Source organism: Dermacentor albipictus, chromosome 5, assembly GCF_038994185.2.
Source record: "Dermacentor albipictus isolate Rhodes 1998 colony chromosome 5, USDA_Dalb.pri_finalv2, whole genome shotgun sequence".
Lineage (NCBI taxonomy): Eukaryota > Metazoa > Arthropoda > Arachnida > Ixodida > Ixodidae > Dermacentor > Dermacentor albipictus.
Window position 1 is genome coordinate 74,528,012 of NC_091825.1, and position 26,642 is coordinate 74,554,653.

The following is a 26,642-nucleotide window of genomic DNA, read 5'->3' on the forward strand; positions in this document are numbered from 1 at the left end:
CGAAGAGGCTGCTGGGACCCAAGACCTCCCAGCCTGCATCTGAGGCGGCGGCACTCGCCCCCTGACCTGCGCGTCGGCGAGTGGGTAGATCACCTTTTCCGTTGGACATTAAAGTTTATTCTATCTATCTATCAAGGTTACAGGAATTACATTCATGACGTGCTTACACGCCATTTCGCTCGAAACACCAGCGTAACTTATTTTATATTGGAGGAACAAAAGCAAGCAAAATAAGTGAAATAAATAAAGAAATAACTGATATTCTAGCTTGACCATTATGAAATTCTCACGTTTTATTTTGCGCCTAACTTTAACTTAACCGACTCTTCTCCAATCCCTACAAGGATCTACATCTACATCACATATATTGCACACACATCAGGCAAAGTAGTTCTTTTACTCTATGCCACTATGCGGGATTGGTCAATACTCTGGTGTAACAAGCCAATGACTCTCCAAATAAGATGGCCCTTCTAAAGTTGCCGCAGACCAAAGTTATAACATATCCATGCCCTTGCTTATTTAAGCACTACCAGCAGCATATAATCGGAACAGCGGTTAAAAAAAGGAAAAGTATACCTAAAAAATTTAAATATCGGCTGGCAATATTTTGTTTTTACTAAACGTGAGTGAGTTGCATCTACCTACTGGCATTTTAGGGCTAATAGGATGTTATCTTAAGCTACGGGTGATCCGCGCGCTTTATCTCTGGTCCTTGCAAGGACATGTGCTCTTTATTAGCTTCTTACGGGTGTATGGCGTCTGCTTAGAACATACTTTATTGATGTAGTGAGTCCTGGCAGAGAAATATTTTTAAATACGAGGACACCTGAGCACTTCTTACGACTTTTGAATGCGGGAGCTTTTAATGTCCAATTGAACGTCGCTTAGCGGCCCTTCGAGTTTTGCAGTGCGAGTAATGTACCATAGCGGTTTGTGCTGGCCGAGCCAGGAAACAGCACCAGCCTGCGGTGCCAACGCCGCATGCCACCGACGTGGCGACGTAATTCTGCCCTCAAGCAACACCTCGGGCAGCCGGTCTTCAGCAGGTGTTCAGCAGGCCAACACTGCGGCAGCAGGTGATCCCTTTCGTCCGCACTGCTCCATCAAGGAACGCTCATGCCGTGGTGTCGCAATAAATGGGAACACCTTCTAGGCGTGCTCATGACGCTGCGTCGCAACTGAGGTGTCGTTTCGCTGCTACATACGCTGGCTTTCTAGCTCAATGAGGCATTTTATGCTTTCGCATCAGTCAAAAAGTACGATGGTAGCTTGCAAACTGCGATAAACCTACCAGTAGTCTCCCTGTGCGTAGAAGCACGTTCCACGCCGAGACAGTTGCAGGTGGTCGGTAGAAGACATTCTGCAGAACATCACGACGACGCAAACCAACCATGTGCCTGTAGTAGGCATTCGCGCTGCGTCGTGTGGAGGATATGCACTATGGAGGCTTTTTACTTGGCACAGGAACATTTTAGCGTGGACAAGGTGTCCACGCACTATTCGTCTTATAGTTGACTCAAGATTGTAGGACGGCCACTGAGGGAGTTAAAGACCCCTTTTAGAGTTCGTTTGATGAGGTAGCCGACCTTATTTTCCTTTTTCATGAAAGCGTTGACAGACTTCCACAATGTTATTAATTTTTCAACGTAGGACGTGCAAGTCTAGCCTTCGACTTGAGCACGCTGCATCAAAGTTCGCAGAGCGCGCTATTTTTTGGCGGGAGTTGATGTTTGATTTGATGATTTGATGTTTGAGTTGATGATTTCTTCGAGCGAATTTTCACAGGTTGAGACCCGTGATGATTCCCAAAGAGCATCAGCGTGGTTCGATTGAGAAAGGAGGCCACGGTGGCCTGCCGAGTGTTATAATCTCTGTGATTTTATCAGCTACATAATCAAGCGGCCGCGACTGAACTATTCTTCAAGGTTACGGCAAGATGCGTTTATATAGTGGAAGATGGTGAACAATTATTGCTGGATGGTGTTTATCAGAACAAAGTGCACGTGAACGTCGTCCTCATCTTCTATAGAGCATCTGCTGTAGCGAAACAGTGTTGTAGTAAATTGCACGTCCAGGTCGAGAGAGCGGGCATCTGCGATCTCCAGAACATTGTGCTACGCAGTAGTGCGATAAGAAACGAACCAATTGTCAGTCACCATAATGAGTTCAACCAAAAAGTGACGACAATCTTAAGTTAACAAAGGAAAAATAAAACTGGCAATGAAGGAAGTACTTCTGAATGGTTACTATTGCTGTACAAAAAGAAACACCCTACGCTAGCGATTATGCTCGAAAAGACAGGGTCATAACTACTAATTAGAAAAGATTCAACTTCTTATTCATGGTGAGCATTAAATATAGATAGTGGTGCTGGAGTTATATTTTTGTTAAAGAGTGACCTAGCATTTCTATGTGCTTTCATAGTAGAAGATGAACATGGTCCTGAGCACTGACCGTGTAGTTGTTAAAACAAAATATTTAGGATATCTCGGTTTGATCAATCACACCATGAGCACTCGAGCATGTTGCTGATATTGGTGTTGTCGAAAGTCCTCTTTTCGATCGCTTGGAGATGAGTTCGAGAAGGTAATAATGACATTGTCTGAACGCGAACCTTGTAAGTTTTGTTGCAGGCACCTCAACCAGCATAGATGCAAGACAATGTTCAAGGATGTTAAGACATCGCGAAAGGTTAGTGAAGAACGATAAGTCAGTCACGGTAAAGTGCGCGTTTACTAGCGCAACGAGCTTAGACACGGAATAAAGATTTAAATGACTGGCGTATATTGCAATTAGCGGCATCGTGGCGAGCTTTCTCCGGTGTTGTGCGTATTTGATTTAAAGTAAAGCACATCCTTAAACCCTTCTGAGGCTTTCAGTTTTGCAGTAGTGCGTTTCTGCTCAGAAAATCAGCACTCGTGTCGCGTCGTGACCGATATCCCTGAGCGCTGGCTTGCACACCTCGTAGAGAAAATTTGGTGGTCCACAGCACAGAACGACAGTTTTTGGACCGGGAGAAGGCAGAAGCGCGGCCACGATGCTTTTCGTTAGCGGTCCCTGGACGAAGTCTTTCGGCACGTCGGACAGAAGTAGCTTGTTCAGCACGTGCCAGATCCTGAATAGAGTAGAATGCGTATATCGGTTTGCAAAAAAATTTAGTCTATCAGAGAAGATCAACTATACGAAACAGAAGCAGGGCTAGGGAGAAAATGTATGCGTCAGGGCTGTGACGAAAATAAAATTACTACGAAATGAATATTTACAAATTTCACGCCCTTGCGATAGTTCCATGGTTCTGAGCTCCCGGCCAATGTTTTGTTTTTGCCCACTTTCTCGTGGAGATTATTTGCACTTGCAGCAAAACGACTTTCCAGCTTTTCGACGTTCTGATGCATCTGCACCCTCTTTGTCTTTTCGTTGTTTTTTTACGTCACCGTCTCACCTGGAGCACCATGCTAAGGCTGTCGCTACGGGTGTACATGACCACCAATGATTTATCTGTAATGTACGGCCGAAAGCACACCTTTACGAAACGCAGAAACCCCTGCCAAACTGTCCCTCACCGCCACCTGCCAGTGACACACATGCCATCAAAAGCTGGCCTAGGCTGGAAACGGTTTCTCTTGTTTTTTTCCGCCATGTAATCTTTTTTCTCTTGCACGGCACGATGCTTTTTTTACTTTTTTTCATTTTCACAGAAATCAGATCCCCCCTCCCTTGCAGCACGCATTGATATCAGCCCAACGGCGCATGGCTAATGTTAATTCCAATGGCTCCATGTGTCACAGCGGCTGTCTAAAGGCCTAAAGATCCTTTGGGTGAGGAAAAAAAATCATCGCGCCGTGCAAAAAAAGCATTGGCACGCTGACGAATAACCTGACGCCTTTCCAATAAAGTGCAGCTGTCGGGGGCAGTTGGCTCACCGGAAATATACCAGAGATACCGTTTGGCGTGTTCGCGTGGTCTGTACCTTTCCGCTGTTCATTGTAAAATGATGCATATAGAAATCGCCGACATACATTACCCGGGCATGAGATAAGAGTACCGACAACTGTATTCGCCATAATTATTGTGATCAGGCACGTACCCAAGGGGAGGCCCGGTGGCCCCCCCCCTCCTTGTCAACCCACGCCACCACGCCTCACACGCATTCCTAAAGCGCCGACAAATCAATCTACTTGGCGGTCCCCATTTTGCCGCCTTTTATAGCGGAAGCAATGTATGACTAGCTTCTGTAGTTTTTTACGGTGTCCGTTAACAGAAACAATCATCAGAGAGAGAGAGGGAAGGAGATTCTTGATGGGAAGGAAAGGTTGGGGTAAAGTGCAGCGCAGTAACTGTCTCTCAGCAGAGGACACCTCAACCGCGCTGCACAGGGGGTAGGGAATGAAAGTAGGGGGAGAGAAAGAGCACCAGAGACAGCAGAGCTAAAGGCGGTCGGCGAGGCCGACAGCCTCGGCGAATGTCAGGAGCGCACGTAGAAGTGTCCTGTGGCGTGAAGGGCAGCCCGAGGGGTGCAGGAGTTCAGTCACGGTGTCGCACGGCAGGCCGTGCCCACGGTAGACACGGGCAAGGGACGCGCGCGCGAGCGAAAAGTTGGGGCACTCACACAGCAGGTGCTGGAGTGTCTCGATCGCGCCGCAGTCGCCGCAAAGGGGAGAGGGGGCTCCACGCAGTCGATGCCGCCGCTCGGCGGGCCACACAGAACCGGTCCGAAGGGCGAGGAGGAAGGCGCGCTCGCGCCTAGTGAATCCGGTCTGCGGGAGATGACGCGGTGGGCGCCCCTGCGCAACTCGGTTACAGTGTACTAGAATACTTTCCAGTGGCACGACCGCGCCTCTCCGCTGACGCGCGCGGTGGCACCTGCAGCGGCGGCGCTGCAATCGACCGCTCTTGAAAGCTCGTCCTGTTCCCCTCTGAAGCGTACGTGGCACACAAAAATAGAAAGCGTGTTTGGTTATGCACAGCCGCTGTTTTAACGCAATTCAGCTTGGGTTTTCAATTATTTTTTGGGTACTTTATGTGCGTAGAGGTGTTTGAGGTGGCCGTAAGATTTTGGGCGTGTCTTACTGAGCAAAGCCAGTAGCAGACGAAGGACAGTTGATGCGCTGCAATTTCTTTTTTCACGCTTAGTCGTCAACTCGGACTAGATGGCACTACCGGAATAATTTGCGAGTACCAAATTTTGCGAAGCAATTGTCATTTGCGGGACCAAATATTCGCATGATGTTCGCGATCGCAAAAGACACCTTACAGTGTCTGCTAGGGTGCACATGCACAGATATCCGTCAAATTAAGGCTACACGAGAAAGCACTTCATTTTTAAAGTATGTGCTGCACAAGACGAAATCTGACGCGCAGAAAAAAAGGGAGAACGACTTCGAAACTGATTTCTCTGTCCCATACGATTTTATTCCAGGCGCTCTGTAATAGCGCAAGAATCATCCCGAGAGCTTTATGTACTTAACAAGCAGCTTAGAAATTGGGCTAAGTCAGTCTGCTTAGCTTCAGGTGCTGTGCTGCCTTTCTTTTTGACAGCATATGTGCTTTATTCAAGCCTTTGATAAAAAAATGGAGCCGTGTGGTGACATAAAAGCTGACTATGCGAGGAGTCAGGCTTTCTGCATGATCTCTGCATCCCACCTTCAAGGGAGCGGCGCAATGAATCATATGCAGGATGTCCATTACGCTTTCCCGATGAACTTTTTGTGCACTAAAGCAATTAGTGAAAATGTCTTCAAGCCTTGTTATAAAGCGGAACAGTTCCACCGAGGGGTAGAGTAAACCTCCTTCATCATTATGGCGCACAAATTCTGCAGCATGCAAGCGGCGCCCTTCTTCTGTTGGAAGTAAGAGGCTGTCATTACACGCACAGCATTTGGTGGGCAGCACACACTTTTTGGCCACGTATCCGGAAATGTAATATATAAGCCTTGAGTCGCTCCTCTGGACATTGTACTCGTGTTCCACTGCTTCACTGCCATGTGAACTTGAAGGTACTGCTTGTTTTTCTGTGCAAAGCTTCATCTGGTCAATCAGCTGTTGCTTTGAAGTTTCTTCCCGGTCCCCAACATCAAGAAGAGAACTGATGACATCTCCCTCTGCATTCCCGCCTGCAACACTGTGCGCCAAGTTATAAAAAGAGAGACAGTTAACAGTTAGCAGAAACTGCTGTGGCGTTGGGTGTGAGTTGCAGCCAGATGAGAGTCTAACGATTCCAAAAAAGTTTTCCACTTTATCCTGGCTCAGCCGGGATGTCAACAAGTAGCTAAAGCCAACTTGGTGATGCAAATAGCGAAGAAGCTCAAGAGTACTTGTTAGAGTAACTCTTAAGCCTTCTGCAGTGGACTCGCTCAGAAATTTCTTCTTATCAGCATGGCGCTCCCAGACGTCCAGGAAACATAGCATTTCCTTAATGGTTTCTTCACCTGCAGAATGGAGTCGGAGATCTTCGGCTGTGTACCTTGCAGTCATCACAGCAATCAGTGACTTCATTCTCATGAAGAACTTCTCTGTCGCTTCGATTTTACCACAGCTCCTTTCCAACTGAGTACGGTAAAGAAAGAATGCCCTCAAAGGACCATGCCCAAACAACTGGAATGCATAACTTGCCCGCATTTTTTCGAAATTGTTGGGGAATACGTGGACGCTGGTTATTCCAGGCATTGCTTTCATAGTGACAGCATTGCTATCCAGTTTGAGAGCTTCTCTTGGAAACTGCATTGAAACTGCACCATCAGGGGTGTCAAAAGTCGTGGTGAGAAGCCTGTTTCGCACGTTTTTTACTAGGTGAGGAAAATCAGAGAGAAAATGTAAGAACCGACTGCTCTCAACAGGATGGGGCTTCTTGCAGACAACTTCCTTCAAAGATGCTCGAATGTTAAAGATGCGCCACATTTTCCTGTTCCAGGCCGCTGCATCGCAAGTTACGAAGTCCACAAACAGGCCAGCCCTTTCTGCTAAAATTGTGGACTCAAGCACAATTTTGGCCAACAGGTCCCCTTTCACATTCTCGTTGCTTCCGAAAACACCAATAACCTGAGTCCAGCTGCCAACCATTGGCACAAACATCACTACGAGGCCATGATTGCATGGCAATGTTTTTTTCTTTTTCGGGTGTGTACGGGCCCAGGTCCACAAAACCTTCAATCTTCGCTCCTGTGGTCACTGACAAATGTTCAGCTAGCTTCATTTCATCCACGACTATTCCACCATGTCGGTGGAACACATCCAGGTGGGCAACCTTCTTTTCCAACACACTCAGCATTTTCTCATTGAACCCGTAGCCGCTTCTGTATTGAGCAGCGTATTTACGCAGGGTTGTTTCACTTGGGAGCACCAAAATGTTCTGCCTCCGCATATATTGATACAGCTTTGGGCTTCTCATTTTGAGCAAGATGCATTCGAGGATCCATTCTTTGTCGTACTTCATGCCCCGCGGACTCTTCCTTCTTGATGCCTCGAAGCACTGCCTGACAGCGAGCTGCTGCTTTGGTGACAAAAAGCTTAACTTTTCAGCAAGTACATCTTCAGCTGTTGCAGCACATTCGCTTTTGATTTTCTTGAGGTCCAAGGCGAGCTTGTCTACCTTCGATAAAAGCCGCTTGTTTTTACGGGTACATGCCTGCAGCTTCTTCAAAACACTGCCGTGCCACCGCGAGCTAGCATTATTGCAACTTTGGTTCTGACCTTGACGCCTTTCGAGGCGCCACTGCCGCCTAACAAGGGCTTTTCTGAGATACTTGCAAACGACGCAAGCTGTTCCTTCTTTTGTTGTCTTGCCTAGGCAGTTAGTACTATAAGCTGCTCTTGCCTCGCGCCTAATTTGGCCTTGCAATCTCATTGTTAAGCTGGTAGTTAGGCAGCTTTCATTCCGTGACGCTGCGCCTTTGCAGAGGTGCATATCATGCGCTTCCAGCAGAGTGGTTATAGCATCTTGAATAGTTGCCACTGACGCGCCAGCCACCTGCTTACCCAGCACGAACGTCTTCGAGTTCATAGCACCGGCACTGTTTGCAGTGAAGAACACGGCCTTTTCCACATTCATCTCACCTGAGAGCGAGTCGAGGGAACATGAAGTAAAACACACTCCGTCTGCGTCGTGAAGTTCATGTAGCGTCCAGCGCTTCCCAGGCACTTTTATTTTCGTCACCGCAGCGACAGTCGCGGCCACACAGACTTCGTTGTCAACCGTCGCACCCGTAGGTTCGTCAACCTCTGTCGTCTCTGCAAGCTGCCCTCGTGCCTTTTTTCGTGGTGGGACTTCGTCATCGCCTTTCCTTTTTCTTTCGTTCCTCTTGGGAGTAGGCTGCTTGCTCAGGTAAGCTGGCAGATTTGGCAAAATTGTGGGGACTGCGTCCGGAGTAAGCGTAGGCGTACCGCGTGGGATGCGAACTTCCTCCCCATTTATACGGTGCACATAGTCCCGAACAATGAAGCGCTGCTCAAAATGCAGCTCACATACCGCGCAGTCTGTGGTTAGCGGCTTGTCGGCTCTATGTAGGTTTCTCTCCCACGTGCACCTCCGTTCCGGGTCTGCAGGCGCCTTGAATAACGATAGCTTCTTCGCACTGTTAGTTCGGGCGTATCCTGTGCTACACCCTGGGGCGTAGCAATGGTTGAGACGTTGCTTTGCACTCATTGATGCAAGTGGCCGCATTCACAAGAGAACGCTTGCGACGCACAACCGCACAGAGCAAAAAGCCACCACCAAAACACACCGCTGAAATGCAATGGTATTGCGTGCCCAGACCTGTCGCCTTCAAGAGTGGTCGACGGCAGCGCCACCGCTTCGGGTGCCACCGCGGGTGACACACGCCGCAAGGCGCAGCCCCCTCCGCTCGTTGCACTGAATTGCTTCTAGTTCACTGTAACTCGGTCGTCGGGATGGCGGAGCGCGAGCTCCCGCCTGAAGTGAAGTCGCGCTGTGTCCAGCGAGCTCACCCGGTCTGTCAGCGCGGTCGACGAGTCGTGCGCGCGCCTGGCCAGCCTGTCCGCCGTCTCGTTGCCCGCGACTCCGACGTGCGAGGGGATCCACTGCAGGCGCAGGTTGCATCGCCCCTGCAGTGCGTGCAGACGGACGGCAAGGCGCTGTGCAAGGGGCGGCGCGTGCTCGTCGAGTAGCAGCTGCTGCAGCGCGGACCTCGAGTCGCAGAGAATCGCCGCGCTGGTGATGTGCGGCGACTCCTCGAGAATGTCCGCAGCGAGGTGAAGTCCCGCTAGCTCCGCCGTGGTAGAGGAAGCCCGGTAGTAGAGGCGGCACTGCTTCGAGATGCCAAGTGCGGGAGCAACACAGGCGGCAGCCGCCGAGCCGTCGCTGAGGACGGAGCCATCGGCATACAAGTGCGTCATTCCTCCCAGGTCGTCCTCGATCCTGGCAGCAGCCTCCTGCTGTACAGCGCAGAGAGGCGTGCGATGTTTGGAGCGAACGCCCGGGAGGTCAAGTCACACGTGAAGTGGCGTGCGCTGGTGTGGCGGTGGCCAGGTAGGCGGTACGGGCGGAGGGTCGACCACCAGGCTGTCAAACAGATCGCACACTGTTCCCACTCGTGACTGGGGCAGGCAACGGATGAGGGACAGGATGGGTCCTGCGTCCGGGGCACAGGAGAGGCGCTCGAGGTGACCGAGGGCACGCAGGTCAGCCGTCAAAGAGACGGGCCACGCGCCAGTTTCCGCGAGCGTTTCCGCAACCCGCGATGAGCGAGGGAGGCCGTGGCACATGCGAAGCACTCGGCGGTGGTCGCTGTCGATGAGCTTCCACAGCCGGGCACTGACACGACACAGTGGTAGCGCGTACAACACTTTCGGCAGTGCCACCGCAGAGTAGAGCGCCGCCGCGAACGAGGCAGGGCAGCCGTCGCCGCGGGCGAGAAGGCCGCGCACCGCACTCTCCACTCGGCGCATCTCAGCGCGCAGCCGGCGCACAGCAGCGAACCACGTGAGGCGGTTGTCTATCGTGAGCCCCAGGTACCGCACTGTCAGGCGCCAGGGCAGGGGCACTCCATCGACGAGCACGCAGCCGGTGCGGCGGCGAACACCGCTGGGGCGGATCAGAATAGCCTCGGATTTCGTCGACGACAGCCGCAAGCCGATGGCGCGCAGGAAGTTCGCGACGCCGTCCAGCGCCTCCTGAAGCCGGTAGCGCATCTCCCCCGTCACAGAGGTCGGCCCGTGCACGAGAAGCGCGATGTCGTCTGCGTAGAGCACAGCACGCACAGGGAAGCGGCCCGTTTTGGGGATGCACTCGATGATGGGCGCGAGGGCAAGGTTGAACAAAAACGGGCTCAACACGCTTCCCTGAGGCACACCGCAGCTCACAGGACGGGGAGAGCCGACCGTGCCCCCGACTCGGACAGCTGATGTTCTCCCGGCGAGGAAGGCCTCGATGTAAGCAAGGAGCCTGCCCTCCACACCGAGCGTCCGCACGGCCGAGAGGATGGTGTCGTGAGGGAGGCAGTCGAATGCGCTCTGGACATCGAGGAGCAGCAAGAAGGCAGTCTCCCTGTCGAGCCTGGCCTGCTCGAGGGTGCCGACGACGACAGCGATGCAATCCGCCGTGGAGCGGCGAGCGCGGAAGCCGCACTGTTCGGGAGGTAGAGCACCGCGGGCATCCGCAATCCACTGGAGCCGGGACAGAGCCATCGCCTCCATCGTCTTGCCCGGGATAGACGTGAGGGAGATCGGCCGGTATGAGGCAGGGCTGTGAGGTGGCTTGCCGCGTTTCAGCACGGGGACGATTACAGCATGTCGCCACGAATCCGGGAGGGAGCCGCTGTGCAGGACGTCGTTGTAAGCGTCGAGCAGGAGGCGGCGCTGCGGCTCATCCAGGTTTCGCAGCATCTGCAGCGTGATCCCGTCCGCCCCAGGCGCGCTGCGGCGGCGCCGGCCGCGCGACAGGGCCCGCCGCAGCTCGTGATGAGTGAAGTCACTCTCGCACAGGCTTGTGATTGCCTGTGCGTGGTTTGTGTGAGCTTCGCCCCGCACGAACACCGCAGCGTACAGCGCCTGTAACACAGCCGGGGGCGCGCTGGAAGCAGGAGGGGTGGCAGCAAAAGCGTTCGCCAGAAGCTCTGCGAGCTCCAGCTCGCTGATCCCGCGCGCTAAGGCGATGGCTAGCACCGGGAACCGCGGTGCCTTCGGGTTCAGGAGGGCCCGGAGGACTCGCCATCCACGGCGCTCGTTGCACGGCTGGGCGAGCGACGAGCAGAGGCCGGCCCAAGATCGGCGGCGCAGCTGACGGGCGTGTCGTCTGCACACAGCGTCCAGGCGGTTGTACAATGTCCAGTCCGCCTCGGCTCCGGTTCGCATCGCTCTCCGCTGGGCGCGGCGGCGAGCGGCGCGCACATTGAGGAGCTTGATGTCCGGGCAAGGGGAACCGGCAGGTACGGCAACACGCGTCGAAGCCCGATTCGCGCAGTCTGCGATGTGCGCGAAGAAATCTTCGCCGCGCGGGGTTTGGGCACAGAAATCGCGGAACATCGGCCAGCGCACGACCGTGTACACACGCGTGGCGCCGCGATTCGGCCGCACGGGGGAGAGGGAGATGGGGAAGTGGTCGGATCCCGCGGTGTCCGGGGCACGCTGCCACTCGTATGAGCAGCGCTCCGAAACAAGCGCGAGATCGATCACTGTGGCGGTCCCGCTGCGTCGGGCGAAGGTGGGCTGGCCGCTGTTGATGACGGCAAGGCCCGCCGCACCGGCCGCGCCCATCAAGTTCTTCCCCCGGACGGTGGTCTTTGCAGAGCCCCAGCACCCATGATGCGCGTTGAAATCGCCGCACACCACACAGTCACGCGCGAGCGAAGCGGCAAGGCGCGACAGGAACGTCATGTCGCACTGCAGAGCGGGTCGCACGTACACACTCGCGACCGACGTATCGGTGCCGCGCACACGGACGGTAACGGCCACGCACTCGACCACTGCACAGCACAGATGTTCCGTGGCGATGAGGGCGTGCGGGAGAGAGGCACGCACATACACCGCTGCGCGAGGGGAGCCAGGCGGGTGCGCTGCGTCGGTGCAGGGCGCAGCATCGCAGTCGTCGCGTCGGCACTCTGTGGGGCTGCTGTAGCCGATGTAGCCGGGCAGCGAGACCTCCTCTGCACGCGCATACGTTTCCTGGAAGGCAAGGACGTCGTAGTCATGCAGAGGCAGCTGCTCGGCCAACTCGGCGTGCCTTCGCCGCAGGGAGTTGCAGTTCCACTGCAGGATGCGCGGCCGACAATCAGCAGTGGGACTGGCCATGATGGTTCGGTGGCTGTTGTAAGGCCACTGCCTGCAGGCAGATGGGTCGTAGCGGGTGGTCAGCTGGCAGCATAGCGCCGACTGCTTGCATGGTAACCAGCAGGTTTGCTACCAGCTGATCCACTGTAGCCTGGCCAGGGGGGGCAGCATTGTCCCGTGCCTCCTGACGGCGGGAGGTTCGAGGGGCTGGTACCGGACCCTTGGGTGCGGGACTGGGGCCTTTCAGCGCGCTCGCATATGACCGCGCCAAGGTTGAGGACTGCTGCTGCTGCTCCTCCCGGGCTGCTGCCCTGACAGCACGCCTGGACAGTGCTGCGGTGGAAGAAGCCATGATGGTTGCCACCTGGCGTTCTTCTTGCCATTTAGGGCAGGCGGGGGTGTCGGCCCTGTGGGGGCCCCCGCAGTTCCTGCAGCGAACCGTCCGGCAGGGTTCGCCCTCCGCATGGCTTTTGCCGCAGGAGATGCAGTCAGACGGCCAACTGCAGGATTCCAGCACGTGCCCGAAGCGGCCGCACTGGCGACACTGCACCGGACGCGGCCTGGCCGGCCTCACCCGGAAGCCGAGCTTGAAGAGGCTCAGGTGTTCAGGGGGGACCGGCCCCGCGAACCGGACAGTGATGGTGCTCCCATCCCGCGTCGCCGACAGTACTGGAACGCTCGACTCCATGGCTCCTAGCAGGTCAGCGTCCGCAGGTAATCCGGTCACCCCGTGCAGGTAGCCGGTGCTCTGGCCGCGCACGGCCGGCAGTCGGGCAGTCACCGAAATGCCGTGCAGCTCGGTTATCGCCAGCAGCTCCTCCTGGCATTCCCGGGTGGTGGTGTCGGCGGCGACGATGTTGCGCCTGTGGTTGACGCGCACCGCAGCAACACCGGCCCGCGATGAGAGGGCCGCCGCGAGTGCGAGGCGCGGTGCTCCCCTGAAGGCGCCGCCGGGCGCCGAGGGCCGGAAGAGGACCGTGCCGATGACCGCAGGGTCCACCGGGAGTGCTGCAGTCTCCAGGGCCTTCGCACGCCGCCTGTCCCACCTCGACCGCACGAGGGTGAAGCCATCTGAGGTCGGCTCGCTGGCGGGTGGTGTCTGCCTCAGTACAGCCGCTGCAGGTACGCTGGGGGCGACATGGCTGGCGGGCGGGCGCCGCGAGCCGCCCGAAGCGACGGGAGACGAAGACGAGGCAACGGCAGGAGCTTTGTTGTGCTTCCGGTGCTTCTTCCCCTTTCGCTTCGGCAGCGGGGCAGGCTGGCGCGGCGGTTCCTTCAGGAACCGCGCCGCGGGGTGCTCGGGGCCCTGCTTGGACGAGCCGGCGGGAGGTGCGTCCGCCAGCTCCATCGCGGCGGTAGCGTTAACGCGTGCAGCCGAAGCGCTAGCAGACGCCGTTTCCGGAGGGGCTCCTGCTTGGGCGGCCGGAGAGGAGAGGGTGGCGGCTGCGTCTCGGGAGGGTGGCAAGATGGCGCCGCCCCGGCCTGCCTGCTCAACATGGCCGCTGGCTTCAACGTGCTGCTCCGCGCTGGGGGGAGCATACGGCGGCTGCTTGCGACGCGCGGTTGCCTCGTCGTCGTCGCTCTCCGTTTCACGAGCTCGTTTTCTGGAGCTCGTCAGGTCCATCTCCTCGTCGTCAGAGGAAGGGAGCGGCACTGAAGCATGGGGCGCCTCGCTTGCTGAGGAACGCTCCGCGGGAGGCTTCGAGTTTACCTCGGGGGCTGACGGATTCGCGGTGTCGACTGGGGCGGCCTCAGTCTGGGAGGGAACCACGGGTGGAGCAGTGGTGGTGGTGGCCCGTTGACGAAGCCATTCGCCCAGCATGCTTGAAGCCCTCACATGCAGATCCTCCCTGGCGCGTACCTCGTCAAGGGACGCGGGGCCGAGCGTCAGCCGGCTCATGCTAGCATGGCGTCGGTGGCGCACGGGCGGCAGGCGCTCGCTTGGCGAGCGAAACGCCATCATCATAGGCTGCGATGGCCTCTTCTCGCGAGCGGGAAGAAGGCCAAGTGCAGCGAAGGCACGTCACACGTGTAACGCGATGGTCGCAGGAAGCGTCCGTTGTCGTGCTCGGAATAGGCGAAGAGGAGCGCGTGAGACGCTGTAGCGTCTGCTGCTGATGCAGGAGCTCCAAACCTCACGTCCGCACACGGTGGTAGCTCCGAGTGGACCAAAACGAAACAATCATCATGTGGACCGACCCTGGTGATAGTGAAGAAAGGGTCCAAGATCAATGGCACATACCCCTTTGGACTCAGGAACCTACAACGCGCCCTTCGGAGTCTTCGGGACGGGCCCACGTATTGGAAGCTCTTAACGCCTGCTTCGCCTCCACCGCGGGTGGGCCCGGTATTGCAATGTCTTCGGAATCAGCCTACGTATGGGGAGTTCTTAATGCCTACTTCACATGCGCCGTGGGTCGCTCCGGCGTGGCACTACCTTCAGGATCAACCCACGTATGGCGAGCGCTTAACGCCTGCTTCACCTCCGCCGCGGGTGGGCCTGCTATTGCAATATCATTGTAATGACCTACGTATGGGGAGTTTTTAATGCCGGCTTCACCTCTGCCATGGACCGGCCCGGTGATGCACTATCTTCGGGATAGGTCCACGTATGCGGGATGCTTAACGCCTGCTTCACTTCCGCCGCGGGTCGGCACAATATTGCACTATCTTCAGGCCGACCCGCAGTGGAGGTGAAACACTTTTTTTATCGTTTGAGAGCTTTGACTGTCGTCAGCTTTCGCTGCCATTCCATCTTCACAGAGCAGAAATGGTTGTCAATTTTTGCACTTCTTTTGGATGGCGGTACTTATCAGCATATCCTGGGGCGTGGAGACCAGTTTCCTCATCCGCCTGTGCTACTAACTCAAGGTGAATTCAGTTGTCACCATCTGTTGCAGCAGGGAGGGCGTAGTTTATTGTTTTAATTATAATATTTTATTTTTTTATAATGCCCAACAAAATTTTTATCTGACCATCTATTCGACGATCACGCGCATCGCTGTTGCTTCGTTAGTTCAACCTTCCTTATTTAGACTGATCCAGGGGCCAGGAAATGGAATCGGTTCATAGTCAGCTGGTCTGTATGCTCGTGAAACGAGTTGTTGCCGGAGAAACTGTCAGTTGCGTTTAACTTTTCCTTTTGCTTTATTATTTCCTCGAGGGATGGCTCGCCGCGACGCTGGCAGGTCTTCGGAACCATATATCCGCGATATGAGTTAGATAAGGTGGAAAATAAGATATTGCGAAACAGCGCCCATCATCAGACCCTGCAATAACCGTTAAACTCCTAAGCAATATGACCGTCACCCGTTACCTCGTCGGGTTTTTCCCTACTTGTACAGCACTTTTCGTGCAAAATTGACAACTGGAAATAAGAGTCGCAAGGAGATGAGAAATTAAGTGGTGTACTTAGGGAAAAAGCCACGGCAAGAGCAAAACAGGAAGGAAAAGCGAAAATTGTTCATGAACGTATTTAGAGATCAATATCTTTTTATTTAAAAAGGAAGTAGAGAAATCGCCAACGGAAGTTGAGAATAATTCTATGTGTTGAATGACGCTTCTACAGTTATCAATCGAGCCGCTTGACGTATCCACTTCCCTGCTGTGCTGATGGGGGTGTTTTTCTAACCTTCCGCGGTGGCCTCAGTACGTATATAGAACCCCTTAGAACCGCGTCCTGTGCTCTACGGGACTGGGTACCACGAATCGTTACGCAACTTCCCAAATAACAACATGAATCGGTTTTGGCACTTAGTAGAGCAGTAAACGAGCGATGCAAAAGAACTGTGATTGTTCCGCAAATATACATTTCTCCGTAATTCTTCCAGATCTAATTCAAAAAACGTGACTAGAAATCTTTTTTTGGCACTTTCGCTTGTTAACTTGTTCTTGGCAAGGTTCTTCCTGCGCATCTTTCATGCGCGAGTCCATTTGATGTGGTTGTTTGATTGCCAAGTAAAGAAGAGGTGTATCTCACAGGTGCACCTGTGAGATACACGTTATTTCAATTCTCTTTCGCGAGTTTACGCGTCTTTACGGTGAATGGTGGGCATTTCTCACATTTGTATAAGTAAAAGCACCCTCCCCTTTATTTGCATAGAAATTTTACATTGGGTTGCCCCCACCCCCCTAAAAAAATTGTGCGTACTTGCCTGATTGTGATTGGAACCTTTCTCACAGTTACGTTATTAACCCACGCGTTTGAAAGTGCTTCGTCATCATCACCACACTATGACATCTGGCAGATGTCCTTTTTCCTTTTGATCTGCAGCGAATATAGTAGGCATATAGTGACGACCGCAGCGACATCGCCACTGACCAGCGAGCAAGCCTTTGTGTAGAAGTGTTAGTGCCAACACTATAATTGCAATGTGCACAGTCACGATGACTACTACAGCTTCATCTCCCACGACCTTGTTACAAATGCTTAAGGAGCCCCCATCGTTCCCCGGAGCTTCTTCGGATGATCCTGAAACCTGGCTTGAGACATTCTAGAGGGTCTTCCCGTAAAACAAGTGCAACCCGGAATGCAGGCTCCTTTGCGTCTATTTTTTTCTTGGAAGGCACTGCGTTATTTTGGTTTCAGATTGGAGAGTCCAGCCTGGCCACATCAGACAGCGCAGTACGACGTCACCAAGCAAAACTGCGTTTCAAAAACCTAGGAACAGGTGTAGAATGATGTAATCTTTTCTACGTATGTCATGAACGTCCACACAAGAACTAATCCTACCTATGTTTGCCAGTTTTAGAGTTAAGTGTGGCCCGGTGTGGTTGGGACGTGGGGAAAGCTTCAACAACGATAATCGAGATCTGTTGAGCCATCGGCCGAGGTAATACTATGAAACCCGCGCAATCTAAAATAAATAAAGCTGGAAATATTGTGTTTTATGTGGAATATTTATTATACGATTATGAGGCACGCCGTAGTTGGGACTCCAGAAGGAATATTTGCTCAATTGGGTTCTTCAAGTACACATAAATCTAAGTAAACGAGCATTCTTACATATCGAAATGCAGCCACTACGGTCGCCATTAAACCAGCGAATTCGAGCGCCATGCCATAGCTACGGGGCTACCACTGAATCTTTACAACTGTACTCTTCTGGTACGGGATGTAGTGTGTAAACGCGTATCCATATCACAAGAGCTTGTGTTTGTTTTTACCGCAGTGCTAAATGTATTATCGCGATAAAAACAGGCACAGATGAACCTGAACACCGAGTGCCCTGAGGTCCTCAGCTTTCACTCTGTGTTGGTGTACTTCACGCTTTTATATTTACCAGTCCCGAGTGGACTTGTAGGTCCTCTCTGGATTGGTGTTGGAGCTGTATTTTTTATATTTATTTTATTTTTGTTTCATTTATAAAATACTGCCGACAAGAAGTCCAAGCAGGGTGAGCAGAATACACAAGATTATTTACACTGAAGAACAGGATGAAACAAGTGCATAACACGTTTTTCACACAAATTCTTTGGTCATAAGCAAGAAGAATAGGAATATTTTAAACAACTTGGTGATAATAAAACCATCAAAAATAAGCCAAATGTCGACAATACTTGCACAAACTGTATAAAGGTCACGGGTGCTTGGGATATAATTCATTTAGTTTATTCCAGTCAGCTATTATTTTTGGAAATTGGAGTACCGAATTGTGTTAGGCATTGCGAGAACTGGTGTTAGCGAATGAAGGTAGCCGTGTCGGGTCGGCTTGCTTCTCATAGGGCATACGTATGTTGCGGTGTCTAAGGGTAGCCTATGATTAATAGGGTTTGAAAGAAACTCTTGTCGACTTTTTTTTTATTTGTAATAGTTCAATGTCATTTGTGGTTAGTAATGTACTGGTGGAGTTAGTAGCATTAAATTTACTGTAGATAAATCGTACTGCTTTTCTTTGAATTCTTTCTAGGTTCGTAATGTTAAATCCGCCCCACGCAACAACTACGTGCCCGCCACGAAACGTTCACATCTGTACTCTTCTGGTATGTGATGTTGCTTGTAAGCGCCTATACTGAGTTCGCAGGAGTGATGCTTGCGCTTGCTGTTATCGCAAAGATAAATACATCAGGACGAAAGTAATGAACGAATAGGCCAACCCGAACCCCAAGTGCACTGCCGTGTTTAGCTTTGTCTGTGTATCGGCGTGCTTCGCGCTTTTAGATTTACGAGTTCTGAGCGGGCTTGTAGGTGTGGTATCTTTGAGAATTATTGTAGCGCAAATAGGCGAGCTCGCAAGAAGGCCCTCAAAAGACACCGACATGGTGCGCTAGATCAAGAAATAAAGTCAACTAGTGTTGCAGTACGGGCTTGTTGATGTGTCATGGCAAGTTTTCTATTTTTGCGATAAAGAAAGAAAGGGAGTAACATTGCAACCTAATGGTTTAAGTACATCGGCCTCTTGTTATGTGATTCCCGCCGTGACTGCTTAGTGGCTATGGTGTTTGGGCTGCTAAGCACGAGGTCGCGGGATCTAATCCCGGCCACGGCGATCACATTTCGAGGGGGGCTAAATGCAAAAACACCCGTGTATTTACATTTAGGTGCACGTTAAAGAACCCCAGGTCGTCCAAATTTCCGGAGTCCCCCACTACAGCGTGCTCATAACCAGAAAGTAGTTCTGACGCGTAAAACCCTATCATTCTTTTATCTGACGCCTATGGGTATGACCGCACTGTCCGAGGTGTATTCTTCATTTCTTTATAAAAAGCCTGAAGAGATGCGATACTGAAACAACCATCTTACCTAAAGCTACACCGAAAGGAAGTGCGTGGTAGGAGGCGGATTCTCGTCATTAAAATGGCGTAACTACGTGATACATGAGATCCGCGCCGCAGCAAACAATGCCGAAGTATAAAGTATTTACTGTCAACCATCAAGTGAAGTTCCGATGCTTGATTTTCAATGCATACCTGATGCTTACACTGAAGCGGAGTGCGTAGCAGTCGAGCTCCTCGCGCGCGATGATGTCGCCCTCGCTCGCGTTGACATCGACCAAGATCACGCGGGTTCAGTCGCAGCTCTCTATCACGTAGTGGAGCAGTTGAAGCATAGGCGTTACGCCGCTGCCAGCAGCTATCATGCCTGCTTGAGTTGCCCGTTCGAGACGACGTCCGCCGCGAAGCACGAATTGGCCTCGACCTTCATAGATGAATGGTCCCTTGGGTCCCTGTACCTGGAAGATGCGAAGTGCCCGGCAAAATCGAACGGAAGGACACAAGTACGGAGCTTCCGTAGAAGACGGTCAGTCTTAAGGTTCACGCATCTGGGCTATAGTACCGTTAAGTGAGTGCAATTGATGAGCTTATCTAAGGGCCCGTAGAAAAGAAACGTTTAAATTTTTTAGACTGCTAAGTAGCCTTTGAAAATTCCAGTTTCGTAAATTTTGTTATAAGCAGTTCATTATTTTAAAAAAAAGGTTTTATGTACCTCCGTTTATTTTGTTATGTCAACTAAACATCACAGTGAGGACATGGCTTTCGTCATAACTTGCCGTATTACGGCCGTTGTTGTGCAATAGTAATTATTCAGGCTCGATAATTTCAGCCTTCGGTTGCTGCAAACTTCAATGCGGCGCATCCGTATAGCACGAGAAAGGTAACTTAGCGAGAGCATATGACAATAAGTTCTATGACATAACGGTGAAGTGGTGCGGGAAAGGCAAGGCGTTGCCGCCACCCGCATTTCATTTTTTACTCTTTTCTGGTTAACCAAGCCTCTACTGACGGTAAGCGTAGCTTTTATGGAATTGCAGAAAAGTAGCTTACTAATACGAAGCGCGCCTTATTTTACCTTTGATGTCCTTTAACCATGTAGCACCCAGCCATAGTTGTACATCAATGATTTCTGGTCATGAACAGTACACATCTGTGCGACAGGCGAAACAACATCAAATGTTATATGCGCCAAATTCAAATTTGTACAGAAGTGCACATCTCCTTCAGTTTCGCGCGCTGAAATGAGAATTTTGATGCATCAATCTCAGCGTATCTTACGTGACAGGCGTGTACGATAGGGTTAAGGCCATCTACACCTTAGCCGCAAATATGCCTAAGATTACGACACAGGCATCAGCAAGTTTCATAGCAACACAGCATAAACTTTAACATATCAGTGTAACCACGCTAGACCAGATAAGGAAATGTTCAAAATGATGTTGCTCTAAAAATACATTGTTCTGTGGCGACGTTCGACCGCATAGACCGGTGGAGTGTCGGCCTTCTGAGAGAGAGTGTGTGAACCGACACGACCGGTCTCTTAGCGTAGCACCTTTTTTTTTTAACCTTTCGAACGCTATCCCGTGCTGGCGCGTGCAAACGGCACCTGCCTCACGTAGACGCGAGCGCCTACAGTATTTTGATGCGATGCCAATCCTGCTGTTTCTACAGTTCTTGCCATATTGTTTATGTTGCGTTCTCGTATAGTTATACTTTGAAAGCGCACTCAAGTTGGCATTGGCGTGCTTTCATTGTTCATTTAATTCAAAGTTATGCTGACTTAAAACGGGATAATAACACACCCAAATAAACAATAACTGGTGCTACAGCGCTGCTATTTCTGAATAGACATAGCGCTAAAACCTGAACTTATAACCATGTAATGACATCCCGTCCATTCAATTGCTACATACACAAAAAAGAACACATGCGTTGAGAGTGCCGGTGACAAGGAACTGTAATAATTTATTGAGGGCGAGAAAAAAACATTTTTTCTGATGCCGTGCCTTTGTCACCATTAGGCTTGAGCTAATGCTGAAACTGTGTTGGGGCACGGTCTAGCTTGCTTGTCCATCACGCGCCAGAAAACCACAGAAACGCACCTCGTCAAAGTGACTTGTACGCATGAAGGATGCATAAACATGCCGAAAAAAACAAATCTTGCAGGGGGGCGGGCGGAATGGCGAGACTGTCCCGTTTCGAAAGGAATAGAAGATGGTGGTCCACTCATCAGGCCAGCCCTGTTTACTCGAAGCTGCTGGCGAGAAGTGTATTTCTTTGCGTACAGAAAAAATCCGTGGCAGGATCCCGTTTTCGAGCCCTTTTGAACGCATACCACGCCGCTCTGCCAAAATTTATTCTGTGATCATCTGCTATGGCGGTGTCTTTAAATTTCTGCTGCTCAGTGCCATGAGTCTTGTCCTGCCACAGCATGCTAAGAAAGAGGAAACTGACCAATTGCAGACGGCGATCGCGCCCTCCTCATCCGGTTATGAGTTTGCACGACACTAAATCGTCCCCATCAAAATCCTGCTTTCTTAAGTTGAGGTAAAGCTCAACAAAGAATGTGGGACAACAGAAGGGCATGAAGTCATTGCACTACCAACCTATGAATCTTTCATTTCAATCATCAATACATATATAACATATTACAACAGCCGCAAAGAACCACCGTCGGAAAATACATGACTTTTCGGCATAATCGTCCACCACAGGTCGCTACTGCGTGCCCTTCCTGGTACACTTCTATTGTCCTACGTGCTTTCTTGCGCGTTACCTCAAGTTATGCAGTACCACCTAGCCCAGTAACCTGTTCTGTTGAACCTCTTTTCTTCTGTGTGCTCTCAGCCTGTCATGAGCCAGTAAAATACGAAACACCTGTCGCCGCACTCTGTGCTGTTTGCTTTGAAACGAAAGAAAGTTCCCCACTCCTTTGAACGAGGATAGCGTTTATTAGACTGTTGAAACAAGCTTGCCGGTCAACGCAGGTGCCTTCATCGGTGTTCGCATAAGCTTGACGTCAGGATATTATAGTTATGTCAGAATGGAGTAACTTTACATTTTAGGCCCCTTCGTTTTGTTCGGGTCGTAGGAGGAATCGGGGTGCTGTACGAAAGAATTCGGGTGCTGTACGCCCCCTGTGTTTTCAAATATACTGGCCCAGTTAGCGGAGTTTAGAAAGGAAGTACAACGATGGGCCGCAGGTAATTTCTAGTCACGAGGAAAGAGAGGAGATCGTAGCCCATTTAGCACAGCAATGCAGCCAGTACCTTAGCGGGCGGACAGCGTACTACGAAAGAGTATTGCACAACATTGCAGTGAAAAAAATGACTGTCACTTTCTCTTATAATAATACATACCGCTGATAAAATACATCCCCGAGTATCCACAGACGATCACAATGTAACGCCAAAGATGCTAAAGGTAATAAGTACGACCAGAATGAATGGTCTCAGACATGGTCGGCTATATCTGTACATATCATGTGACGGTGTCTATGGCTTCTATATTTCTGTTATTAGGACAACCGCCACTTCAAGTTCCAATGATCCATGATACGGAAGGACACTGACTTTTCCGGTAAAAACTTCATTGCCTTCATAAATTGTGTGCGGAAGCCAAAACATTGCATCTACTGTAAGCTTGTTACACATGTTTTATATCGTGCCTAATATGTATCCAACGAAAACTCAAACATATTTCCTTTATAAACATTACAAAATGTAGAAGAGAAAGAATATACAAATAATGCTCGAATTAGGATTCCTAATATTGTTTTACTCTGCGATGGACTACAATATTACCGTTCATTAGGCGTAGAGCTTTTTGAGAACGTTACGTGCGGTTGTAGGCACAACCGCGTCCAGGTGAAATGCTTCCATAGCCTCAGAAGTCAGCACAATCGACGCACCGCTGCATCTGAATCCCCGTGACTATTAAATTTTCGCTATGTTTTAGCAGTGACTATGTTGCTCTCGAAATCTGCAACAGATTCTGGTAGTGTAAGATTGCATGTGCACCATGGCATTAGTTGCCGTGCATGTTAAAAATATATACAAATCGCCACCCTTGCCTGCCATAATGATTAAATGTCATGTAGTGCTCCTCACAAAGTCCACGGTTAAACTTTAACAATGACAACAGGGTCTGCCTTGTTAAAAAAAGGCTCCTGAAAACTCCACAAGGGGCAGTATAACGTAAAACTATTCCAATGTGTTTTTATTCCAATCTTATGACGTCAGATTAACGTAACCGAGGAGGCAAGCATCGAGCGGTGACCCGCAGCGGTGCCTGAACAGCCCAATCAAAAACGCTCCTCGTTTATAAAAGGTCAGTTTTGTTTGCTTTGAAAACTAATAACATTGCCTACATTAGGTGTTTTTTCTTATCTAATAGGATGACACGAGGCGAGGAGCCCGCTCAAGAGGAGAGGGTTTAGATGGAGCCGAGCCAACGCTGTGAAAATAGCCGGTGTCCTTTGATTTGTCTGCTTCCCCTTAGCGTGTTGTGGCTGGTCGAAAATCGCGGTGGCGTGCAACGTAACGTAAAGAATGGAGCTAAAACGTATTCTCAGAAAGATGTAACATACGTGCCGCAAGGGCTGGATAGTGTTTTACTGCCACGCACAAAATTTCATTATACCCAAATAAACCTATCCTCTTCGGCAGGTGCGAGCAGCCAGTGCTTGAGCGACCGGCGCAGCCATCTCCTATTCCTTTCTTTCGGAACGGGGGCGTCTCCGGCTACTCAGAAAAAAAAAATCAACTTTTTTCTGCAAACTAATGCACCTTTAACGCATACACGTCACTTTGACGCGGTGAGTTTTCGCGGTTTTGTGACGTCGCGTGGCAAACAGGTTAAGCGGGTGCAGCCCGAAACCTCCTTGCCAATAACACCGGGCTAACGGCGAAAAGGCGCGGAATCAGAAATAATTATTTTTCATTCGTCCGGTCGAGTCATGCATAACCAGTGTCAACACGTCATTACCCGCGGGGAGCTATCGCGGCTTTCCTGACGTCGTGTGACAGACAGGTGCAGTGGGGGTGGTCCAGAAATGATTTTGTCCAATTGCAGAAGGCTGATTCCAGAATTGAAATGGAAAGTTTGGAATAGCATGTTAACCTTAAATTTTAGGGTCAACGTTTTTATTTATATTGTTTTATCATTATTTTAATACCTTTACATTGTTACCGGCTGAATAAAATGAAGCGTGCATGGCTCTCACGCACGCGCTTGAATGAGTTTCATTCACTTCATATGGCAGCTAGCTGGCTTCAAACTTCATCACAAAGCACTTGATAGATATAGATTTGTGCTATTAGTGCCATTATTCTCATTATTTCCAACATAGTGTAATTATTTGCACCAATTACATTCGACGTAGTTGCGTAAGTACGCGCTTGAGGGCAGATATTGTAGTAGCCAGCGTGTGAGCAGCAAAACCTGGAGGAATCTTATGCCCGAATAGACACACCTGAATAATGTTTGCTGGCATGAGAGTTCCGAAATACTGCGACATGAGTCCACCTGTGGGGAACCTGTGAGTCCGCCTGTGTCCACATTAGCGACTACGTCGAAAGGGCCACGCAGATCGCAGAAGGCGACCAGCGTGTAAGGGCGCGTCACATGACGCTCGCCGATCCGCACGTGGCGTAGCACGTGCTGTTCGGGCTGAATTCCGAGTTTCTATGGAAATATTTAAATAAAATTTCTTGTAATGGGGAGAAATAGAAAAACTTGGAAAACTGATGGAAGCATTCTCACTTGTCTTGTTTATCAGACAATTTTCTAAGTCTCACAAATGAAGCAATTGAAGCTGTTGATAATTCAAGCAGTGCTTATGGCGCTCTTAGTGGTATACAGTAAGAAAAATGTAGGCTTCCAGAAATCACTAGATGTGGGATTGGGTTGGCACCGCTGTTCCAAGAAACTCTGTGGCGCTGAATTGCGGCAGTAGGTATTTTGCAACTTGGTCTGTGGTGGTCTTCAAAGCACCTCTTTGATGCCACATGCCAACATGGCGTGTCTGGGCATTTGCGAGTAGGTGTGTGCGGCTGTTCAATGAACGTCGTTTACTCCATCTTGGATCACGAACTATGCGCCACTGAAAATGTGCTACTTTACGATGACGAGAAAGATCCGTTAAGTTTCCCTGATGGTGAGCAGAATCGAAGCGGCGTCACAAGTCTTCCTCAAGGACAGCAAACCAACCCATTAGCAGGCTGCACCACAAATGCACTTCTGTATGTGCCGCTCTCGATAAACGCCTTTAACGCCAAGATTTTAGTGGACTGCGCAATGAGTGCCCTAGGAATTTCAGAGGACACGCGCATTTCGCACTTCGGAGGACACGAGCAGGCTTCGCGGTGGTGACGTTAGAGGGCGTCGAGTGTGCTTAGTTAAGCGCGAAAGCAGTATCCGGCTGCAGCACACCCCTTTCGCATAACTGGTTTGAAGGTTGGAAATACAATGTGTCATTATATTGATTTATTGCGAAACGCATAACCGTGTCTAGATGGGCCCACCGCTTTTTTAGAACGGAGTTGTTCACCTCTAGGCTCGTTATGCATACCCGCATGCGTTCCCAGGGGTGATACGCCGCCCAGGCATGTACCGTGGGCGGCTTACGTCCCTATTGGGGACATGGCGCGAAGACAGAAATGGGGACGGGTAGGCGATAGGGGGAAACAGTGTGGTGACAGTGCCTCTAGACGTCGCCTGTGCTTCTGTGGCTAAGACGTCATGCGCCTTCAAGGTACCGGCTCGGCCGCAGCAGCGGTTGCGGCAGATGCATGGGAAGTGCGTTGGCCGTGGCGGCGCTTATGTCGGCGTAGGGTGGTGGTGCACGCCGGAGGAGCAAGTGGAAAGGAGCCTACAGCAGAAACGCGAATACAACCAGCCACAACGAGACCGTCCAACAGCGAAGAATTTGCTTGCATCCTAAATAGCTTTACTGGTAATCCGTCCCAATATGAATGTTGGGGCCCTAGAAATTTTCATTCTGGGCTTCATTGAGAACATATTCTATTTAAATGATTGATAATGAAGCTTTGGAATATGCAGGGCAATACCTAAATAAATGTTCGATCATGAAAGTTAAATGCCTTACGTAGTGCCTGCTTTGGAATTTATTTGGAACAATGATATTATTTGCAACAGATGAGCTTCATGACAAAATAAAGATATGATACATGTCTCATGCTTATTTTCTTAATATTTCGCAAATACTGTCGACAGTAGTGCGATCTTAGCAGGAAGGTTGTACTAGATAATGTTAAAATTATCCATGCTTTGTAAAGTAGCAACACGCAAAGCGATTCACTCATAAACAGATTGGGGGGGGGGGGGGCAGTGCCCTCAAGCAGCTTTTCTGAGACAAAATATGAGTGGAATAATTTTAGTGGTTATTTAGTGTAGCCTCGCACGCACGGCACAGTATTATACACTAAGGTTGTATTGTTTTCGCATGTGAGACGTTTTTCAGTGTGTTCTAAAAAAGATGCCTTGAAGCACATTTTAACATTCATTATTGTGATTACAGCAGCTTCATAGCGAGTGTGCTCACTCACTGGCTGCAAGGGAGAGAAAAGACTGCGACAGCAGCCACAGTGGACGCAAGGTTCTGACTGGTGTTGCATAAGTCGCGAACCGTTTTTTCTTTTCGTCGCGACAATAGTTTGGATTTTTTACAAGTACTGCTTCAA

General features: G+C 50.7%; 1 protein-coding gene across 1 annotated transcript; it reads right to left on the reverse strand.

Moving 5' to 3' along the window:
- Window positions 1-8,862: 8,862 nt before the first annotated feature.
- On the reverse strand, window positions 8,863-9,354 carry LOC139060306 (uncharacterized). The gene has a single exon (XM_070539406.1). It carries the CDS (start codon window positions 9,352-9,354, stop codon window positions 8,863-8,865), a length of 492 nt encoding a protein of 163 aa, XP_070395507.1.
- Window positions 9,355-26,642: the final 17,288 nt, after the last annotated feature.

Bases quoted from the DNA above. Each gene is read 5' to 3' on its own strand.
- LOC139060306 (XM_070539406.1), bottom strand. From the start codon at position 9,354: ATGACGCACTTGTATGCCGATGGCTCCGTCCTCAGCGACGGCTCGGCG.